The sequence below is a fragment of the Trachurus japonicus genome, chromosome 10 (genome assembly GCF_045865225.1).
Source record: "Trachurus japonicus isolate A0001 chromosome 10, Traja_1.0".
NCBI lineage: Eukaryota > Metazoa > Chordata > Actinopteri > Carangiformes > Carangidae > Trachurus > Trachurus japonicus.
Genome location: NC_140916.1, coordinates 33,223,073 through 33,240,748, shown reverse-complemented (window position 1 = coordinate 33,240,748; position 17,676 = coordinate 33,223,073). Strand labels below are relative to the sequence as shown.

Sequence of the window (17,676 nt, the reverse complement as noted above, 5' to 3'; positions counted from 1 at the left end):
CATATCACCATTCCAACATCCCACCACTCCAACATCACACCATTTAGACATACCACCATTTAGACATCCCACCATTCTAACATCCCACCATTCCGACATCCCACCACTCCAACATCCCACCATTTAGACATTCCACCATTCCGACATCCCACCACTCCAACATCCCACCATTTAGACATATCACCAATCCGACATCCCACCATTTAGACATCCCACCAATCCGACATCCCACCACTTAGATATCCCACCATTTAGACATACCAACACTCCAACATACCACCATTCCGACATACCGCTATTCTGACATGCGAACGTCCCACCATTCCAGCAAGGCTTTAATGTAAGTAAATGTGCATTCCTCAACAGGCTCCTCCCTTCTTTAAGACATGCTGATAGAGGAATACCCACATGGTTGTGTGTAATTACGCAGCAGAGTGCAGACAGGGACTAGTCTGCCTGTCTAACCTCTACCTCGTCTTTTTACTAAACTTAACCAACTCCATTCTTCATTGCTTAAACCCAACCAGTGCAACATCTTTTGGGGAAAAAATACGCTATTAAAGGAATTGTAGGAAAGGCAGGATGTTTACAAAAAGAAAAAAATACTGTCATTCCGACCATAGGAGGCAAAAATTGTGTGTGAAATGATGGGACATTTGATAGAAAATTAAGGGCCGGATTTACTAAGATCTCAGATAGCGGACGCTATATTGTTTGCGCCCGCTATAATATTGCGAGTTTGGTTAGTGCACGCAAAACAGGTGATCTACTAAGAGTAACCCGCTAAATGAAAACACGTGCAAACCGCAATATGTAAATGAGGGTTTTGCGCGTGTAATCGTTTCCGCCATAGAGAGTGTGGACAAAGAGCTGGACGGACGAAGGGACAGAATGACATTTGATCCGATGCATACAATGACAGCATGTGTGTTCATCTCTCTCGCGCTCTGTTTAGATAAATAAACACAAATCGCTACAGGGCCCAACTCGTCATATAGTGACGAACAGGCAGCCGCTGCAGCCACAATCACACACCTGTAATATGTGTGTGTGTGTGCCGCCCATGATCGAGTGGATTAATAGAGAGCTCAGGTGGGACACACGGATCTAAACGCTCTGACCACTGACCAGAGGGATCAAAGACGGGTGAAGGCAGTGGTGATGTGTCTCAGTCCGGGACCGGGACCGAGTCGGAGCTGAGCAGCCAGGTGAGAGGAAAGGAAAGGAGAGGAGAGGAGCGCGCTGCAGGACAGACGTGCCCCGTGCGTAACGGCGCGTAAAAGACTTTTAACACGGCTGAAAAACTGTTACAGAATTACCCAGACGTGAGGAAATGCAGAGATGTAAGATCATGGGGCTCTAGTAGGCATCAAATCAATAAACGCATACGTTTTGGCAAAGTTGTATCAGTTAGTACATGGTTTTCAGACGTGGTGAATAAAGACGCAAAAACAGCTACCGCAATCTCTTCCTGGTTTGGTAAATCACATTGCACGCGCTAAATAAATCTATTTGCATCTACTCCTCCCAGTATTCTGCACGTTCTGGCTGAAACGCCCATATTTACATATTCATCAAGGCAAACACGCTAAATGGATCGCACGTGCTATTCTGCCCGTGTGAGGGACGCAATCCTCGGTGCGTCCGGTTAGTAGATCAGGTTCCACATGTGTTTGCGCGTGCAATCACGTTTGCACACGTTTTAATACACGCAAACCTTTAGTAAATCCGGCCCTAAGTGTTGCCATTTAGACAATTAGAGGCCTATGTCGGACTGGTGGGATGTCGGAATGGCGGTTGCCCTCCATAAAACCTGGCCCCTTCCCCAATCAGCTGGTCAGGCTCACACCTACACTCTGGTGGTCAACGGGCCTCTCTTCCTGTGTAGATCTTACATCAGTATTCTACAATACGACTCAACGAGTGAATGTTACAACGATGCTTCTCAGTACAAATGTGATGTAATAGACAGGAAGTTCATTATTCTGTCAGAGGTTGCAGCACAAAACAACACTCTCTACTGGATTTGTCCTCACCCTGACCTCTGACCCCTGACCTCTGACCCCCCCTGCAGGTGTTCACTGGGATCTTCACGGCTGAGATGTTGCTCAGACTTGTGTCCATGGGACCAGCTGGCTACTTCAAGGTCGGACCGTGTGTTGTCTGTTCCTGTGTGTGTGTGTCTGTTCCTGTGTGTGTGTCTGTGTGTGTGTGTGTGTGTGTGTGTGTGTGTGCGTGCGTGTGTGCGTGCGTGCGTGTGTGTGTGTGACTGTTCTGTTGCTTGGTTACAGGTGAGCTGGCACAGATTGGACTTCATCCTTGTCATCTTTAGTCTGCTGGAGCTGGGATTGGCCGACTTTGAGGGTTTATCAGTGATGCGCAGCTTCCAATTGGTCAGTGTGACATCATCATCCTCTTCCTCATCATCCTCATCTTCATCCTCCTCAGCTTCATCCTCATTTTCATCTTCATCCTCCTCCTCATCATCATCACAACATGTCTCCCCTGTCTCGTGTCCAGATGCGGGTCCTGCGGTTGGCCCGCTGGTGGCCGGGCTTCCACCTGTTTTTCCGGATCGTGTGGTCGGCGTTCTCGGCCCTGAAGAACCTGACTCTCATCCTGCTCATCATGGTCTTCGTCTTCTCTGTGGTCGGCACGCAGCTGTTCCGCGATGACTACGAGCGCGGCGTCTGCCACATATCGGAGAACTGCGAGCTTCCCCGATGGCACATGACCGATTTCTTCCACACGTTCGTCCTGGTCTTCCGGGTACTGTGTGGAGAGTGGGTGGTGACCTTGTGGGACTGCATGCAGGTCTCCAGTCCTGGCCTGTGTCTGCCCTTCTACATGGTGGTCGTGGTGGTCGGACACCTGCTGGTGAGTCCCATCGTGTCCTCCTGTCGGTCAGAGACAGCATCCGTTGGGGTGCCGTGTGGCCCAGTGGTAGGAACACGTCCCATGTTGGCATCGTCCAAGAGGGGACTGTGAGGTACAATTTAAACGCACAACATTTTCTCAAAACATGTTATCAATCCAAGGACGCTTGGAATGGAACAAGCTACCCATCAATATTAGAGAGTGTCCGACTTTTAGGACTTTTAAAACACAACTTATAGACTGGATACTAGACAAACAAACTTGTGAGCACCCGTTGTCATGCTTAATCTAGGTCTTTCTTGTGTGTGCAGCTGTATGTCTATGGCCGGTGCGTGTGCAATAGTGTAGTCAGTGTGCAATCATGTAACCATGTTCAGTTTGGGTAAAGTAATCATATCGAGTCTGAGCGTGTGTAATTTTATGTTTTTATAACTCAACGAATCATGTCCAATCCTCCTGCAATCATGTAAATCTAATTATTTTGTTATCTATCGGTCCTATATCTGGTCCTCCTGTTTTCATGGACTTTTTATGTCAACTGTTGTCTTGTTTGGGGACTACAGATGAAATTTAGCAGTAGTGCTAAGTCCGGTGTATTTACAGTGAGTACTCATGTACTCAGTATCCATTAATATGCACTGTCCCGTCTAAATAAATAAATAAATCCGCCCTAAAGCGGTTAATCGCCTGTTTGACTCCTGACCAGTAACATCTTTACTGCATGTCATTGCCCCAGATAGTCTACTACGTATCTGGACAGAGGTCACTTTCATACAAGCAGCGTCAGTTCACTGTTCCTGGTTCTGCTGCCTCCGCCTCTGATCCGGTCCCTGATCTCCCTCCAGGTCTTGAACCTGTTCCTGTCCTTGCTGCTGAGCTCGGTTGCTGGAGATCGTTTGTTAGCTCCAACCGAAGGACACAACAACTTGTCCAGAGCCATGAATCAGATCAAAGGGTGTGCTGCTCGGACCAGGACCTGGATCCTGGAGGATGTCGTGACTCTGTTTGGACAGAAAGAGAACCATGGCAACTGGGACAGGGGCGGAGGTAGGTCTGCAGGTTCATGGGCGGAGGTTGGTCTACAGGTTCAGGGGCAGAGGTAGGTCTGTAGGTTCAGGGGCAGAGGTAGGTCTGCCCGTTCAGGGGCGGAGGTAGGTCTACAGGTTCAGGGGCAGAGGTAGGTCTGCCCGTTCAGGGGCGGAGGTAGATCTGCAGGTTCAGGGGCGGAGGTAGGTCTACAGGTTCAGGGGCAGAGGTTCAGGGGCGGAGGTAGGTCTACAGGTTCGGGGCGGAGGTAGGTCTGCAGGTTCAGGGGCAGAGGTAGGTCTGCAGGTTCAGGGGCGGAGGTAGATCTGCAGGTTCAGGGGTGGAGGTAGGTCTACAGGTTCAGGGGCGGAGGTAGGTCTGCAGGTTCAGGGGCAGAGGTAGGTCTGCAGGTTCAGGGGCAGAGGTTCAGGGGCAGAGGTAGGTCTGTAGGTTCAGGGGCGGAGGCTAGGTCTGTAGGTTCAGGGGCGGAGGTAGGTCTGCAGGTTCAGGGGCAGAGGTAGGTCTGTAGGTTCAGGGGCGGAGGTAGGTCTGTAGGTTCAGGGGCGGAGGTAGGTCTGCTGGTTCAGGGGCGGAGGTAGGTCTGCAGGTTCAGGGGCGGATGTAGGTCTGCTGGTTCAGGGGCGGAGGTAGGTCTGCTGGTTCAGGGGCGGAGGTAGGTCTGCTGGTTCAGGGGCGGAGGTAGGTCTACAGGTTCGGGGCGGAGGTAGGTCTGCATGTTCAGGGGCGGAGGTAGGTCTACAGCTTCAGGGGCGGAGGTAGGTCTACAGGTTCAGGGGCGGAGGTAGGTCTGCAGGTTCAGGCTCCAGCTGTTCTGTGTCTCTACCAGATGTTTGTGTTGATTGTTCTGGTTCCTTCCTGTCAGAGGTCGACCTGGGCTTGACCTCTGTGACCTCAGACCAGCAGGGGTCAGAGGTCAAGGTCAACACATCTGAACGTGAAGACGACGACAAAAAGCAACAAGTAAAAAAACATCAGCAGTGATGACATCATTCGTGAACAACAACAAACATCAACAAACATGTTATTTGTTTGTTTCTGTTTGTAGGATGGAGACAAAGGAAACACACCTGAAGACTGCTGCTGTCAGAGTACAAGCACACACACACACACACACACACACACACACACACACACAGATACACTTTCTAAGGGTCTGAGTGTGTGTTTAGTTTAGTTTAATAAGTTTATTTGTATCAGAGACAATGAACAAAATAACATTAGTCTGAAAATGAGAGGAGATGCTTTGTACTGGATTTATCTTACTAGCTACTTTCCATCCTTCGTCCCTGGTCAGGTGAGTAAGAACAGTAAAAAGATAAACATCCATACACATGCATGTACACACCTATACACACGTCACAAACACTCAGGTATAAAACATATTTCATGACAGAAGGAAATAGGAACATACAGTTATTAAAATTCTACTTCATACTAAAAAAATAATTAAGGTTAAAGTCTGAGTTTCAGATGAGTTGGGAGATTGTTCCATGAGTTGACAGATTTAAAAGAGGAAGAAGACTGAGCAAAGACAGAGCTACGTTTAGAGATGTTGCAATCTCCCTTTGAGACGGATCTTGACGATAGCGTGTTCAGAACGGAGTTTGACAAAGATTTTCATTGAGAGAGGAGCAACATTATGGGTAATTTTGTAAACTAAACGGACATCAGAATACATCAATAAATTATCAAAGCTAAGCGTTTAATATTTGCTTTCTGTCTAAGATTTTCAGGCTTGTTTGAGAAGAGACCTGGTTGACAGATGTACCTGAGACCAACAGGACAAACAATAATTAAAATGAGACAGTATCATGTTCGAGGCTTCAACTGTTAATTAGTTCCTGATGTTTCTAAAGATCCATCAATTAAATTACAATGTGTGGCTCTTTTTCTTTGTGTCAGGTTGTTACCATTGCTGTCGGTTCCTGGATGTAGACACGTCCCGGGGCTCAGGGAGGGTCTGGTCTAACTTCAGGAGACCCTGTTTCACCATCGTGGAACATAAATTCTTTGAAGCCTTCATCATCTTCATCATCATCCTCAGCAGTGTAGCTCTGGTGAACACATTCCTCATTAAATCCTATTATTAGTTATTGATGAGTTAGTGAATAGTCATCACGTCAGATCACTGAGCTTTGTTTGTGTGTGTGTCTATGTGTGTGTGTGAACAGGCCTTCGAGGACATCCACCTGCAGCAGCGAACCGTCCTGCAGACGGTGCTGGACCAGGCCGACCGGGTCTTCACCTTCCTGTTCTTGGTGGAGATGCTGCTGAAGTGGGGCGGCTACGGACTCAGGAAGTATTTCACCAACGTCTGGTGCTGGATCGACTTCCTCATCTTGGCTGTAAGACCCTGATCAATGACTCTGATTATTGGCTGTTAGACCCTGATCAATAACTCTGACTATTGGCTGTTAGACCCTGATCAATGACTCTGATTATACCACCATTTAGACATATCACCATTTAGACATACCACCATTTAGACATCTTACCATTTAGAGATCCCACCACTCCAACATCACACCATTTAGACATACTACCATTTAAACATACCAACATGTAGACATCCCACCATTCCGACATCCCACCATTCCGACATCCCACCACTTAGACATATCACCAATCCGACATCCCACCATTTTGACATCCCACCATTTAGACATACCAACATGTAGACATCCCACCACTCCAACATCCCACCATTTAGAAATATCACCAATCCGACAATCCACCTTGTAGACATCCCACCATTCCAACATCCCACCAATCCGACATCCCGCCATTTAGACATTCCAACATGTAGACATACCACCATTCCGACATCCCACCATTGCAAAATCCCACCGTTTAGACATCCCACCATTCCTTTTTTTTTTTTTTAAGTATATTTTTTGGCTTTTCATGCCTTTATTAGATAGGACAGTTCAGAGTGTGACAGGAAAGGGGAGGCAGAGAGGGGGGGAATGACACGCAGGACAGGGCCGTCTGACACGGGACTCGAACCGGGGCCGCCTGCAGCTAGCCTCGTAAACCAGCCTCTCGCGGAAGTGCATTTCATTTCATTCCGAGGGAGAGTCTGGCCTCATCCCCCCTGTAAGTGTTTGGGGCGGGCGGGAGCTGGGCGGGAGTAGTAGCAAAGACGGTTTAATATCTTTGGTAGTAGCGTTGACAGACAACCCCATTCAGCCAATCAACAAGTTGGTGTAGTGACTGGGCTTTGCACCAGTCGGTCCCTGATTGGCCAACGTGCTGTGTCAATCACAGCGGGCGACGCTGATTGGCTCGGCCTTCTGAGGGTTTCAGTCCAAACGCTTAGAATGGGGATGAGGCCAGACTCTCCCGAGAAATGAAATGAAATGCATTTCCGCGAGAGGCTGGTTTACGAGGCTAGCCTGCAGCAAGGACTATAGCCTCTACACATGGGGCGGGTGCTCTACCAACTGAGCTAAACACCGCCCCACATCCCACCATTCCGACATCCCACCAATCCGACATCCCACCATTTAGACATATCACCACTCCAACATCCCACCATTCCGACATCCCACCACTCCAACATCACACCATTTAGACATCCCACCACTCCAACATCCCACCATTTAGACATCACACCATTTAGACATCCCACCATTCCGACATCCCACCACTCCAACATCACACCATTTAGACATCCCACCACTCCAACATCCCACCATTTAGACATCACACCATTTAGACATCCCACCATTCCGACATCCCACCAATCCGACATCCCACCATTTAGACATCCCACCATTCCGACATCCCACCACTCCAACATCACACCATTTAGACATATCACCATTCCGACATCCCACCATGGCTGTTAGACCCTGATCAATGACTCTGACTCTGGGTTCAGAGGTTCTGCTTACTAGACTGGGAATGACCCAGTTTGATGAGTGTGTCATTAGTTGACTGATAGTTGACTGAGGTATGATGTCATCACCAGGTGTCTCTGATGTCATTGACCGTCGACGTGCTGGGATGCTCAGTGGGCCTGATGCTGACACTGAGGCCCCTGAGGGCCTTGAGGCCCCTGAGGGCCCTGTCTCGCTCCCAGGGCCTGAGGGTAAGACACACAAAGCCCGCAAAGCTGGTTCAGGCAGCTGACTCCATCCTGATCAGCTGATCAATCACATGCTCTCCTCGCCCTGCTGCTGCCCATGAACAACAACAACAACAACAACAACAACAGCATGTTCAGTCATACAGTCCAACATTAAAGCTCAACGTCCTGGGGAGACGGGCTCAAAGTAACTTATACCCTTTTCCACTGGCCAACAAACCGGTTTAAACCCGCTAACAATCGGCTTTGGCGGCAGTGAGAAAGGGTCACCGACCCGCGTCAAACGACTCAGCAAGTGGCGCGGGTTAAAATCGCCTTCGGCTCCGATCGGCTCTGATCAGCTTGCAGTGGGAACGCCAGACCCGGGTCAACCCGCTAATTTATGTGATGGCATTGAGCGTTACGTGACGCCACGTCATCGCGCCGGTTGTGTCTCATATCACGTACCATAACAAAGCTCTGCTCTCATTCCAGACTGGGATCAAAAGATCAAAGAACACTGACCAAAAATGATTGAAAAAAAAGAAGCGACAGTCTGTTCAACTGACGTGTTGTGATGTCATGGTGGTCGCGGCAGACTCACTGTCCTCCGCGGTCCTGGTGCTCAGGTCAGCCAGACTCCTCATCTGCCTCGGCCGACGGACATCACACTCCGTGGTGGGCAGCTGTGGCATGACACTGTGTTACTCGCACGGGCGACTGGTTTATGCTCTCTTTTTTTTTTTGGCTTTTTTTGCCTTTATTTGATAGCACAGTGAGATAGACAGGAAAGGGGGAGGCAGAGAGTGGGGGAATGACATGCAGGAAAGGTCTGCCCGACGCGGGATTCGAACCGGGGACGCCTGTGTTGAGGACTGTAGTCTCTACATGGGGTGGCCGCTTTAACCACTGTGCCACGCACCTCCCCTGGTTTATGTTCTGTCTGATCTCCCAGCGGGGGGCCAGACTCGGCTCACTTTGGTCAATGGGAAAGGGGCCAAATGTCGATTGTTAGCGAGTCGACCCGCATTTAACAAAACCTGCGTCGACCCGCTAATTTTAGTGGGAAAGTGGCTTTATTAATGAGCCCTTTTCTAACACCTGTCTCATCCTCTCTGTCTCTGTCTCACCCTCTGTCTCCCCTGTCTGCCCCCAGACAGTGCTGCGGACCCTGGTCGTGTCCCTGCCGTCCCTGGCCGACATGCTGCTGGTGTCCCTGACCGTGTGGTTGATGTTCAGCGTGATGGGGGTGAATCTGTTTGCGGGAAAGTTCAGATTCTGTTTCAACGACACGTCGGAGGAGTGGTTCCCCAGCGAGGACGTGAACAACAGAAGTGAATGTTACGCACTGATAGAGGCCAACTTCTCTGAAGTCAGATGGATAAGCACCAGGTTAAACTACGACAACGTGGGAGCTGCGTTCCTGTCGCTGCTGCACGTGGTCAGTCTGAGTGACATCACACAGGAAGTAAACAAACACAAGCCAGGTGGCTCGTTGCTCATTGTGTGTGTTTGTTGTTGTCAGGCGACGTTCAGCCTCTGGCACGAGATCTTGTGTATAGCAGTGGACACCAGAAAGGTCGGCACACACACTAGATACATGTGTTTCACTGATTTCACTCACACAGCTGCTCCTACTAAACTGGTGTGTGTGTGTGTGTGTGTAGATAGAGGATCAGCCTGTGTACGAGGCCAACCTGTACATGTACATGTATTTCATCCTCTTCATCATCATCGGCGGCTTCTTCACCTTCAACTTCTTCATCAGAGTCTTCATCGACACGCTGGACAAACTGAGACACAAGATACGTGTCTGCAGAGAGAGAGGATGTGTGTGTGTTTGTGAGGGTAACCATGACAACAGGTGTGAACAGGTGTGTCATGTGTCAGTTAACGCTGCTCTCTGCTCTGCTCTTTACTTTGGAGGGAAACATCTGTGGATGACGGAGGAGCAGCGCTACTTCTCCCTCGCCGTGAGGAGACGCTTTTACAGGACGAGGCGTTCGTCTGCACCGCGACCTCAGGTGTGTTACTGAGAGGGTCGTCATGCAACCAAAAAATTGGAGGGAGCACAGTGAACATGAAGCGTGCGATAGGAAAATTTTTGCGTGCAAAATTTTTTGGGGATGCCCTCAAATCTCTTATTTTGGGCACTAACGCTAGTGCTGGGGACCAAAAAGTTGGTAAACTGAGTTTCAGAAAACATTAAGAAACATTATCTTGGCTAACAATGTGGAATAAGGTGGATGCACTTCAAAAAACTTATTTCACTGCTTCATGTATTGATTTTTTGGCGGCTTCATTGTAAACAAATGCACATGGCCATGTATTGATTTTTCGTGGCTTCTTTGTAAACAAATGCACATGGCCAGGGACTGCTAGCAAAACAGCAAAAGTGAGCGGACTTGCATAGTTCCTCTTTGATTAAACATTTGAAATCCCTAGTTTAATGTTACACTGCTCTCACATTTCCATTGAAGGTAGGCTACAGCTCCCCTCCCCAAGCACAGCCTTTCCCCCCCCCCCAAGCACAGACTGATGCAGGCAAGGTGCGAGTGTGTGCGCCAGGGCGGAAGAGACCACATCCATCAAAAAGGAGGGGGGTTGTGATTTTTGGAAAAAGGCAATGATGTCATTTTGATGGGTAAATGTTGGTAAAATAATAAGTAAGGTAAAATAAGTTTTAACCCCCCCCCCCAAAAAAAAAAAAAAAATCATGAGCATCATCTGAGCAAAATCTTTATTTTGGTGCCTAATATTACTGCCAGTAATACTATTTCATTTTTTACTCTGTCATTACGAATCATCATATCCTGGCAGGTATTTACCCTATGGTTTTTATTCTGAAATGGCACCAAATTCAGCTAAAAAGTGCAGCCTATGTTTGATTTACTTTCAATCTTCAAATTGATATAGGACTGGGATACTGAATGTCACCTAGGTCGACTAAAAGTAACGAAATAAACCAACAGACAATGCATTTACAGTAAACACATCTGCTTTTTTAATTTTTGGTTTTAAATATACGGCAACAGAAAAGTGCAACAACAATTTGAAATGCAACAATAATTAAAGTTTTTTGTAATTACGTAGTGTTTCTCTAAGGATCGACAAAAGTTACGGGTAAATTGTCCATGAAGGTTCTCAGTCATCCAGGTCGTCTTATTCTTGTGGAGTTGTAGTAAAAAAGCAACTGGACTTCTTCTCTTGTTTGAAGACATTTCACCCCTCATCCAAGAGGCCCAGGTATTTTAAACCCAGAGTGGGTGGTCCTATGATGTCACAGACTAGGACTAGGAGTCACATGTCTCCAGGTGTGTATGGGGTTTAAAGAGCTCCCAAGACAGCATTGTAGGTGGCAGATAGATTGTGTCTTAGAGGGGCCTAAGTGGACATAGATGGCTTCCTTCACTCCTCTCTCAAACCATCTGTCCTCCCTGTCCAAAACAAGGACAGTGGAATCCTCAAAAGAGTGACCTTTCTCCTTCAGATGCAGATGTACAGCTGAGTCCTGTCCCGATGAGGTGGCTCTTCTGTGTTGTGCCATGCGTCGATGGAGATAAAGGTCCACTTTGGGTAACCACAGGTTTGGAGCGTTGTCTTGACGTGTGTTAGTTCCTTCTGTTTGCCACCTGCACTCGAGGGAACCTCCTGGGCCCGGTGTTGTAGGGTTTGAATAACCCCCAGTTTGTGCTCCAGCGGGTGGTGGGAATCAAACAGAAGGTACTGGTCTGTGTGAGTGGGCTTTCGGAAAACCTCAATGCTGAGGTTGCCATCCTTGTTTAGGTACACAGCACAACCCAGGAAGGGCAACCTGTTGTCCTTGGTGTCCTCCCTGGTGAACTGGATGTTCTTGTCCACTGAATTTATGTGTTGGGTGAAGACTTCCACTTCTTGGGTTTTGATTTTTACCCATGTGTCATCCACATATCTGAACTAGTGGCTGGGTGTTGTTCCTCTGAAGGAGTTCAGCGCCCGCTCCTCCACCTCCTCCATGTAGAGGTTAGCCACGATGGGAGACACTGGAGAGCCCATAGCACAGCCATGTTTCTGTCTGTAGAAGACTTCATTGTATTTGTAGGCGGGTGCATATATGAAAAAAAAACACCTAACCCTAAAAAAATTCTAACAAAAGGTTTCTCAGCTGTTTTTTATAGTATTAGATGACCTTAATAACATACTAAAAGTTTACCAAAGTTTGACCACTATAAAGGTGTCATTTTCAAGATGGCGTCCAAGATGGATAGGAAGCCTGGGGAGACACCAGAGGTGAATAGGGTAAAAAATTTTAACTAACAGATATCACCATGAAACTTCCCAAGTTTATCACTTACATTAAGACAAATATTTTTTGTATTACAAGTTTTGTCAAATTGTATGTTTAAATATGTAAATGAGGCAATATCTCATTAAATATGCACTAATTTGCATACATTTCCAGAACCGAAATCTGAACAATGGATAAAGCTACTTTCAAAATTCTTGTTTTATTTTGTTGACATAATAGAGTCAGAAGTTTTTACGGAGGGGATTTTGGATATCTCTTTTTATCACTCTGTAAATGAGAAAATACTGTCACCAGCCCTAAAAATTCAAATATCGCCATGTTTTTAGGAGTAAAATGTTGTATAAATCAGGCTATGAATGATATATCAACAAACCCCTCTGTAAAAACCTTCAGAATATAGAAAGGGATCAAACTGGAAGGTTTGGTGTCTGTAAGTGCTGCTGAAGTGGAGATTTTGGGCTCAGAGTCTGAGGAAAAACTCATTTTGAGAAAACATGTACATGTAAAATTCCATGTAAATTGTACTTTTATGATTGGTTGCGGATACGGAGGAATTTTGGAGCCAACATAATTGTTCAGGAGAGAGAGAGCTTTACATACCTGACATGACATGGGTCAGACAACAGGCACAGCACAGTATGTCACAATAGCATGTTCACTTGTGGTGAATTTAGGAGAAATCTACAGACAAAAGAGACAAAATGAAGTAAAATAACCACCTTAATGTGGATTTTCTACGATTTCTTTTGACTTTTCTGAAAAAAGACATGTTAAGAGAGAAAAATAGCCCAAAATCTCACCACATCTCTCCTGAACAATTATGTTGGCTCCAAAATTCCACCGTATCTGCAACCAATCATAAAAGTACAATTTACATGGAATTTTACATGTACATGTTTTCTCAAAATGAGTTTTTCCTCAGACTCTGAGCCCAAAATCTCCACTTCAGCAGCACTTACAGATCATAGCCTGATTTATACAACATTTTACTCCTAAAAACATGGCGATATTTGAATTTTTAGGGCTGGTGACAGTATTTTCTCATTTACAGAGTGATAAAAAGAGATATCCAAAATCCCCTCTGTAAAAACCTCTGACTCTAGTATGTCAACAAAATAAAACAAGAATTTTGAAAGTAGCTTTATCCATTGCTCAGTTTTCGGTTCTGGAAATGTATGCAAATTAGCGCATATTTAATGAGATATTGCCTCATTTACATATTTAAACATACAATTTGACAAAACTTGTAATACAAAAAATATTTGTCTTAATGTAAGTGATAAACTTGGGAAGTTTCATGGTGATATCTGTTAGTTAAAAACAAAGAAAAACACGCACTCTCCAACAAAACTCTCAGGAACAAACTAAAGAGGTGCACGGCCAAAAGATCAACTTAAAGAAACAAAAGAAAGGCCAGCAGCACTCGTGTCCTTCTCATTGTCTTTTATTTCATACTGCGTCGGCGCTTAACATGCACAGACCGGTTTCGACAACGTCTTCCTCAGTGTGCAAAACACAACAGGAAGTGATACTCTCAGGTGTGGTTAATCACTTGATTGATCAGTATTAACATTCGAGACAAGTACCACATTACAGGCATTTAGAAAAATAGAAATATATAGAAAAATGTAACAATATATAGAAAAACAACAAATATTACAAGCAGATCCACAGGTAAATCGATCCATTAAAAAAACTTTAGGTCAGCCATTATACTAAAAGGAGACAAAGCATAACAGCACAGTGAAAACATAAAGTGCTGGAAAAGCCGTAGCTCCCTCTATATATAACATAATCATCCAGTATAGAAAACGTAATCATCCAGTACACAAGATCCAGTATAAAAAATGCAAATGAACGTCCAGTATCACAATGAATGACCTACTGGACAAAAAATAAAAAATACAGACTCCAACATATACTCCATGAGACCCCCATCATCCACATCATAGATGAAAACTTTTACCAACAATATACATGTGAAAACTTTACCAACAATATGCACACAGTAGAAAACTTTACCGACACATATTATAGAAAACATCCCAACAATAACTCTTCATTCATCCCTTTAGGGTACTCAGTCTGTAACATGTGTATCCAAAATGCTTCTCGTTGCAGTAAAACTCTTTCCCTGTCTCCCCCTCTTCTCAAAGGTTTCACTTCTTCTATGCCCTGAAATCTCAATGAGCATACATCATGGCCCGCACAGTTAAAGTGTCTCGCCACAGAAGACTTTTCATCAGAATTTCTAATACTACTCTTATGTTCTGAAATGCGAGTTCTGAGCTCTCTTTTCGTCTTCCCAACATAACAGAGGCCGCATGGACATTTTAGAAGATACACAACAAATTTAGTTCTACAGGAAATCCTGCTTTTTATAGGGAATTTACGACCTGAGTGAGGATGGGAGAAATATTCACCTTTAATAATAGCATTACATTGAACACAGTTACGACACGAGAAATTACCCTTGGGAAGAGATGATAGAAAATGTTGAGGACGAATAAAACAATCAGCTCTAACTAATTTGTCTCTTAAATTAGGAGCACGTTTATGAGCAAAAGTGGGGGTCTCCTGAAACACATGACCAATATGAGGATCACTCTTTAAAATATACCAGTGCTTCCTAATACAATTTTTAAGATCAACAGTAATATTAGAAAACGTAGTGGCACATACTAAGCCTGGGGACTTAGAGGAACGAACACTTGATTTAAACAAAGACTTCCTATCTAAATTTCTTACCTTGATCAAAGATTGATCAAGAATTTTTTTATCGTATCCTTTCGCTAAAAAGCGATTACATAATTCCCCAGCTTGTTCCTCAAAAACAACATCTGTATTACAAATCCTTCTGACCCGTAATAACTGACTATATGGGAGACCTTTCTTAAGAGCAGGTGGATGAAAGCTGGTGTAGTCCAAAAAACTATTAGTATCGGTCTTCTTCCTATATACGCTAGTGTTCAAGTGTTCATTTTTAACTACCTTCACATCAAGAAAAGAGACATTGTCCTGACTAAATTCAAGTGAAAACTTAATAGATGGCATCCTCGAGTTAATGTATACATTAAATTCTTCAAGTTGAGCAGATGTACCCGAAAAAATGAAAAAAATATCATCAATATAACGAAACCAACACACAATAAAAGGGAGAAACGGATTATTATTATAGACAAAATCCTCCTCAAATTTACCCATAAAGAGATTGCTTAGGTTAGGTGAACTAGCTGAACCCATAGGAACACCTTGAAGTTGTAAATAATATGAATCCTCAAATTTAAAATAGTTTCTCTTAAGGATCAGTTCAGTCATTTTAACCAAGAAATCAGTAGGAGGAGTAAGGGATTCTCTATGATCCAAAAAATGTTTCAACGCTTCTAAACCTTCAGTATGTGGTACATTTGTGTACAAACTCGTGACATCCATCGTACATATGAAAACCCCATCTTGCACATCTTTTACAGAATCAATTTTGTTAAGAAAATCAGTTGTATCTTTAACAAATGATGGAAGGCGAAAAACCAATTCTTTTATATGTAAATCAATGTATTTAGAGATGGGTTCAGTAAGGGACTGTGTGCCAGCAATGATAGGACGTCCAGGTACAGGCTCAACAATACTCTTATGAATCTTGGGAAGAGTATAAAATATAGGACGCACAGGACATTTTTGAAACAAAAACTTGAACTCATCTTGAGAAATAAAACCATCATCACACGCCTTTCTTAGAAAGCAGGAAATTTCTTAATTGAATCTTGGAGTAGGATCACATGATAAAGGTGTATAAAAAACAGTGTCATCAAGTTGTCGCAACACCTCTTCTCTATATGCACTCTTATTCTGGATTACAACAGCTCCACCTTTATCAGCTTTCCGAATAACAATATCTGAGTCATTAGACAAATCAGCTAGGGCTTGCCTCTCTTCTGGGCTGATATTAGAGTGCAACTTCTTCTGATTCCTAAATGTCAACTCATTTACCTCCTGTTCAATCAGTCTGCAGAATGTAGCAACAGCAGGGTTGAGGACAGGAGGGACAAAAGTACTTTTCTGTTTCAGTCTGGTACAGTCCGGTTGAGTGGAATCAGGTGCTGTGGAAACAGCCTGAACAGGGCAGGCAGCAGCAGTCTGTGAGGGAGGTACCTGTTAGTTAAACATTTTACCCTATTTACCTGTGGTGTCTCCCCGGGCTTCCTATCCATCTTGGACGCCATCTTGAAAATGACACCTTTCTAGTGGTCAAACTTTGGTAAACTTTTAGTATGTTATTAAGGTCATCTAATACTATAAAAAACAGCTGAGAAACCTTTTGTTCGAATTTTTTTGGGGTCAAGTCATATTTGCACCTGACTATTGAAGTACTTTGTGGAAAGGCAGAGGTGCAGAAGGGTGCAAATTTGGTCTGGGCTAAAGTTGGTTCTGGTGTGTAAAGCACTGTCCATTTGTAGGCGTTTTCTGACCATCTCCACTGCTTCATTGGTGGGAATGCAGGTGAAGAGGGAAGTGACATCAAACGAAACCATGGTTTCATCTGGTGCAAACGTCGGGGTATGGATGTGGTGTGGAGTATTCCCCACCAGAGGAGACAGGATGCCGGAGAGGTGCTTGGAGATGTTGTATGTCACCGAGTTAATGCTGCTTAACAATGGGTCTGAGTGGAGCTCGTTCCTTATCTTGGGGAGGCCATAAATGCATGGGGTGGCCTCTCCTGGGTACAGGCGGTAGTGGGTTGGGCGGTCAATGATATGGTCCTTTTCCAGTTGTTGTAGGCAGTCTATCACCTTCTCCTTGTAGTTGGGTTTCTTGCATTAGTCTCAGAACTGAAGAAGCCTCTTGGATGAGGGGTGAAATGTCATCAAACAAGAGAAGAAGTCCAGTTGCTTTTTTACTAAAACTCCACAAGAACGACAAAAGTTACGCACTACAATTTTAATAGGTACTTATCTTTTGGGGCCCCAAGCAGGTGCTTAGTTGGCTTATGCCTTGGTCCGGCTCTGGAGACTCACCTGGTGTCCTGTCTGTCCTCCTGTCTGTCTCTCCTCTTGCCTGTCCTCCTGTCTGTCCTCCTCCTGTCTGTCTGTCCTCCAGAATGCCGGCCGTGCTCTGCTGCTCGACCTGGTCACCAAACAGGCGTTCGAGGTCTTCATGGTGGTGGTCATCTGCCTGAACGTGTTGACCCTGATGATGGAGACGGACGATCAGAGCGAAGACATGGAGAGGGTTCTCTACTGGATACACTTCACCTTCATCCTCATCTTCCTCACTGAGGTCATCGTGAAGCTCATCGCATTCGGACGCCACTTCTTCTCCGACGGCATCAACATCCTGGACTTCGTGGTCATTCTCCTTTCCATCGTTGGTTAGTGGGCCATGTGGTGATGTCATTGAC

The 17,676-nt window shown here is 45.2% G+C and overlaps 2 protein-coding genes across 3 annotated transcripts in view; both read left to right on the top strand.

Annotated features, from left to right (window-relative positions):
• The window catches only part of hspa9 (heat shock protein family A (Hsp70) member 9), a 353,332-nt gene that overhangs the window by 187,340 nt on the left and 148,316 nt on the right, over positions 1 to 17,676 (top strand). The window lies entirely within an intron of this gene.
• LOC146980301 (sodium channel protein type 4 subunit alpha B-like) overlaps positions 1 to 17,676 on the top strand; it is a 40,277-nt gene that overhangs the window by 20,248 nt on the left and 2,353 nt on the right. Inside the window, exons 15-28 of one of the 2 annotated variants that reach the window (XM_085788568.1) lie at positions 2,075 to 2,146; positions 2,292 to 2,393; positions 2,521 to 2,877; positions 3,723 to 3,924; positions 4,787 to 4,884; positions 4,970 to 5,012; positions 5,827 to 5,981; positions 6,096 to 6,269; positions 7,898 to 8,017; positions 9,150 to 9,434; positions 9,519 to 9,572; positions 9,661 to 9,798; positions 9,913 to 10,017; positions 17,376 to 17,646. In XM_085788568.1, coding sequence (XP_085644694.1) covers positions 2,075 to 2,146; positions 2,292 to 2,393; positions 2,521 to 2,877; positions 3,723 to 3,924; positions 4,787 to 4,884; positions 4,970 to 5,012; positions 5,827 to 5,981; positions 6,096 to 6,269; positions 7,898 to 8,017; positions 9,150 to 9,434; positions 9,519 to 9,572; positions 9,661 to 9,798; positions 9,913 to 10,017; positions 17,376 to 17,646 — 2,176 coding nt within the window. Of the gene's footprint in view, positions 1 to 2,074; positions 2,147 to 2,291; positions 2,394 to 2,520; positions 2,878 to 3,722; positions 3,925 to 4,786; positions 4,885 to 4,969; positions 5,013 to 5,826; positions 5,982 to 6,095; positions 6,270 to 7,897; positions 8,018 to 9,149; positions 9,435 to 9,518; positions 9,573 to 9,660; positions 9,824 to 9,912; positions 10,018 to 17,375; positions 17,647 to 17,676 lie in introns of both variants that reach the window. The other variant, XM_085788567.1, reaches the window with a different exon arrangement.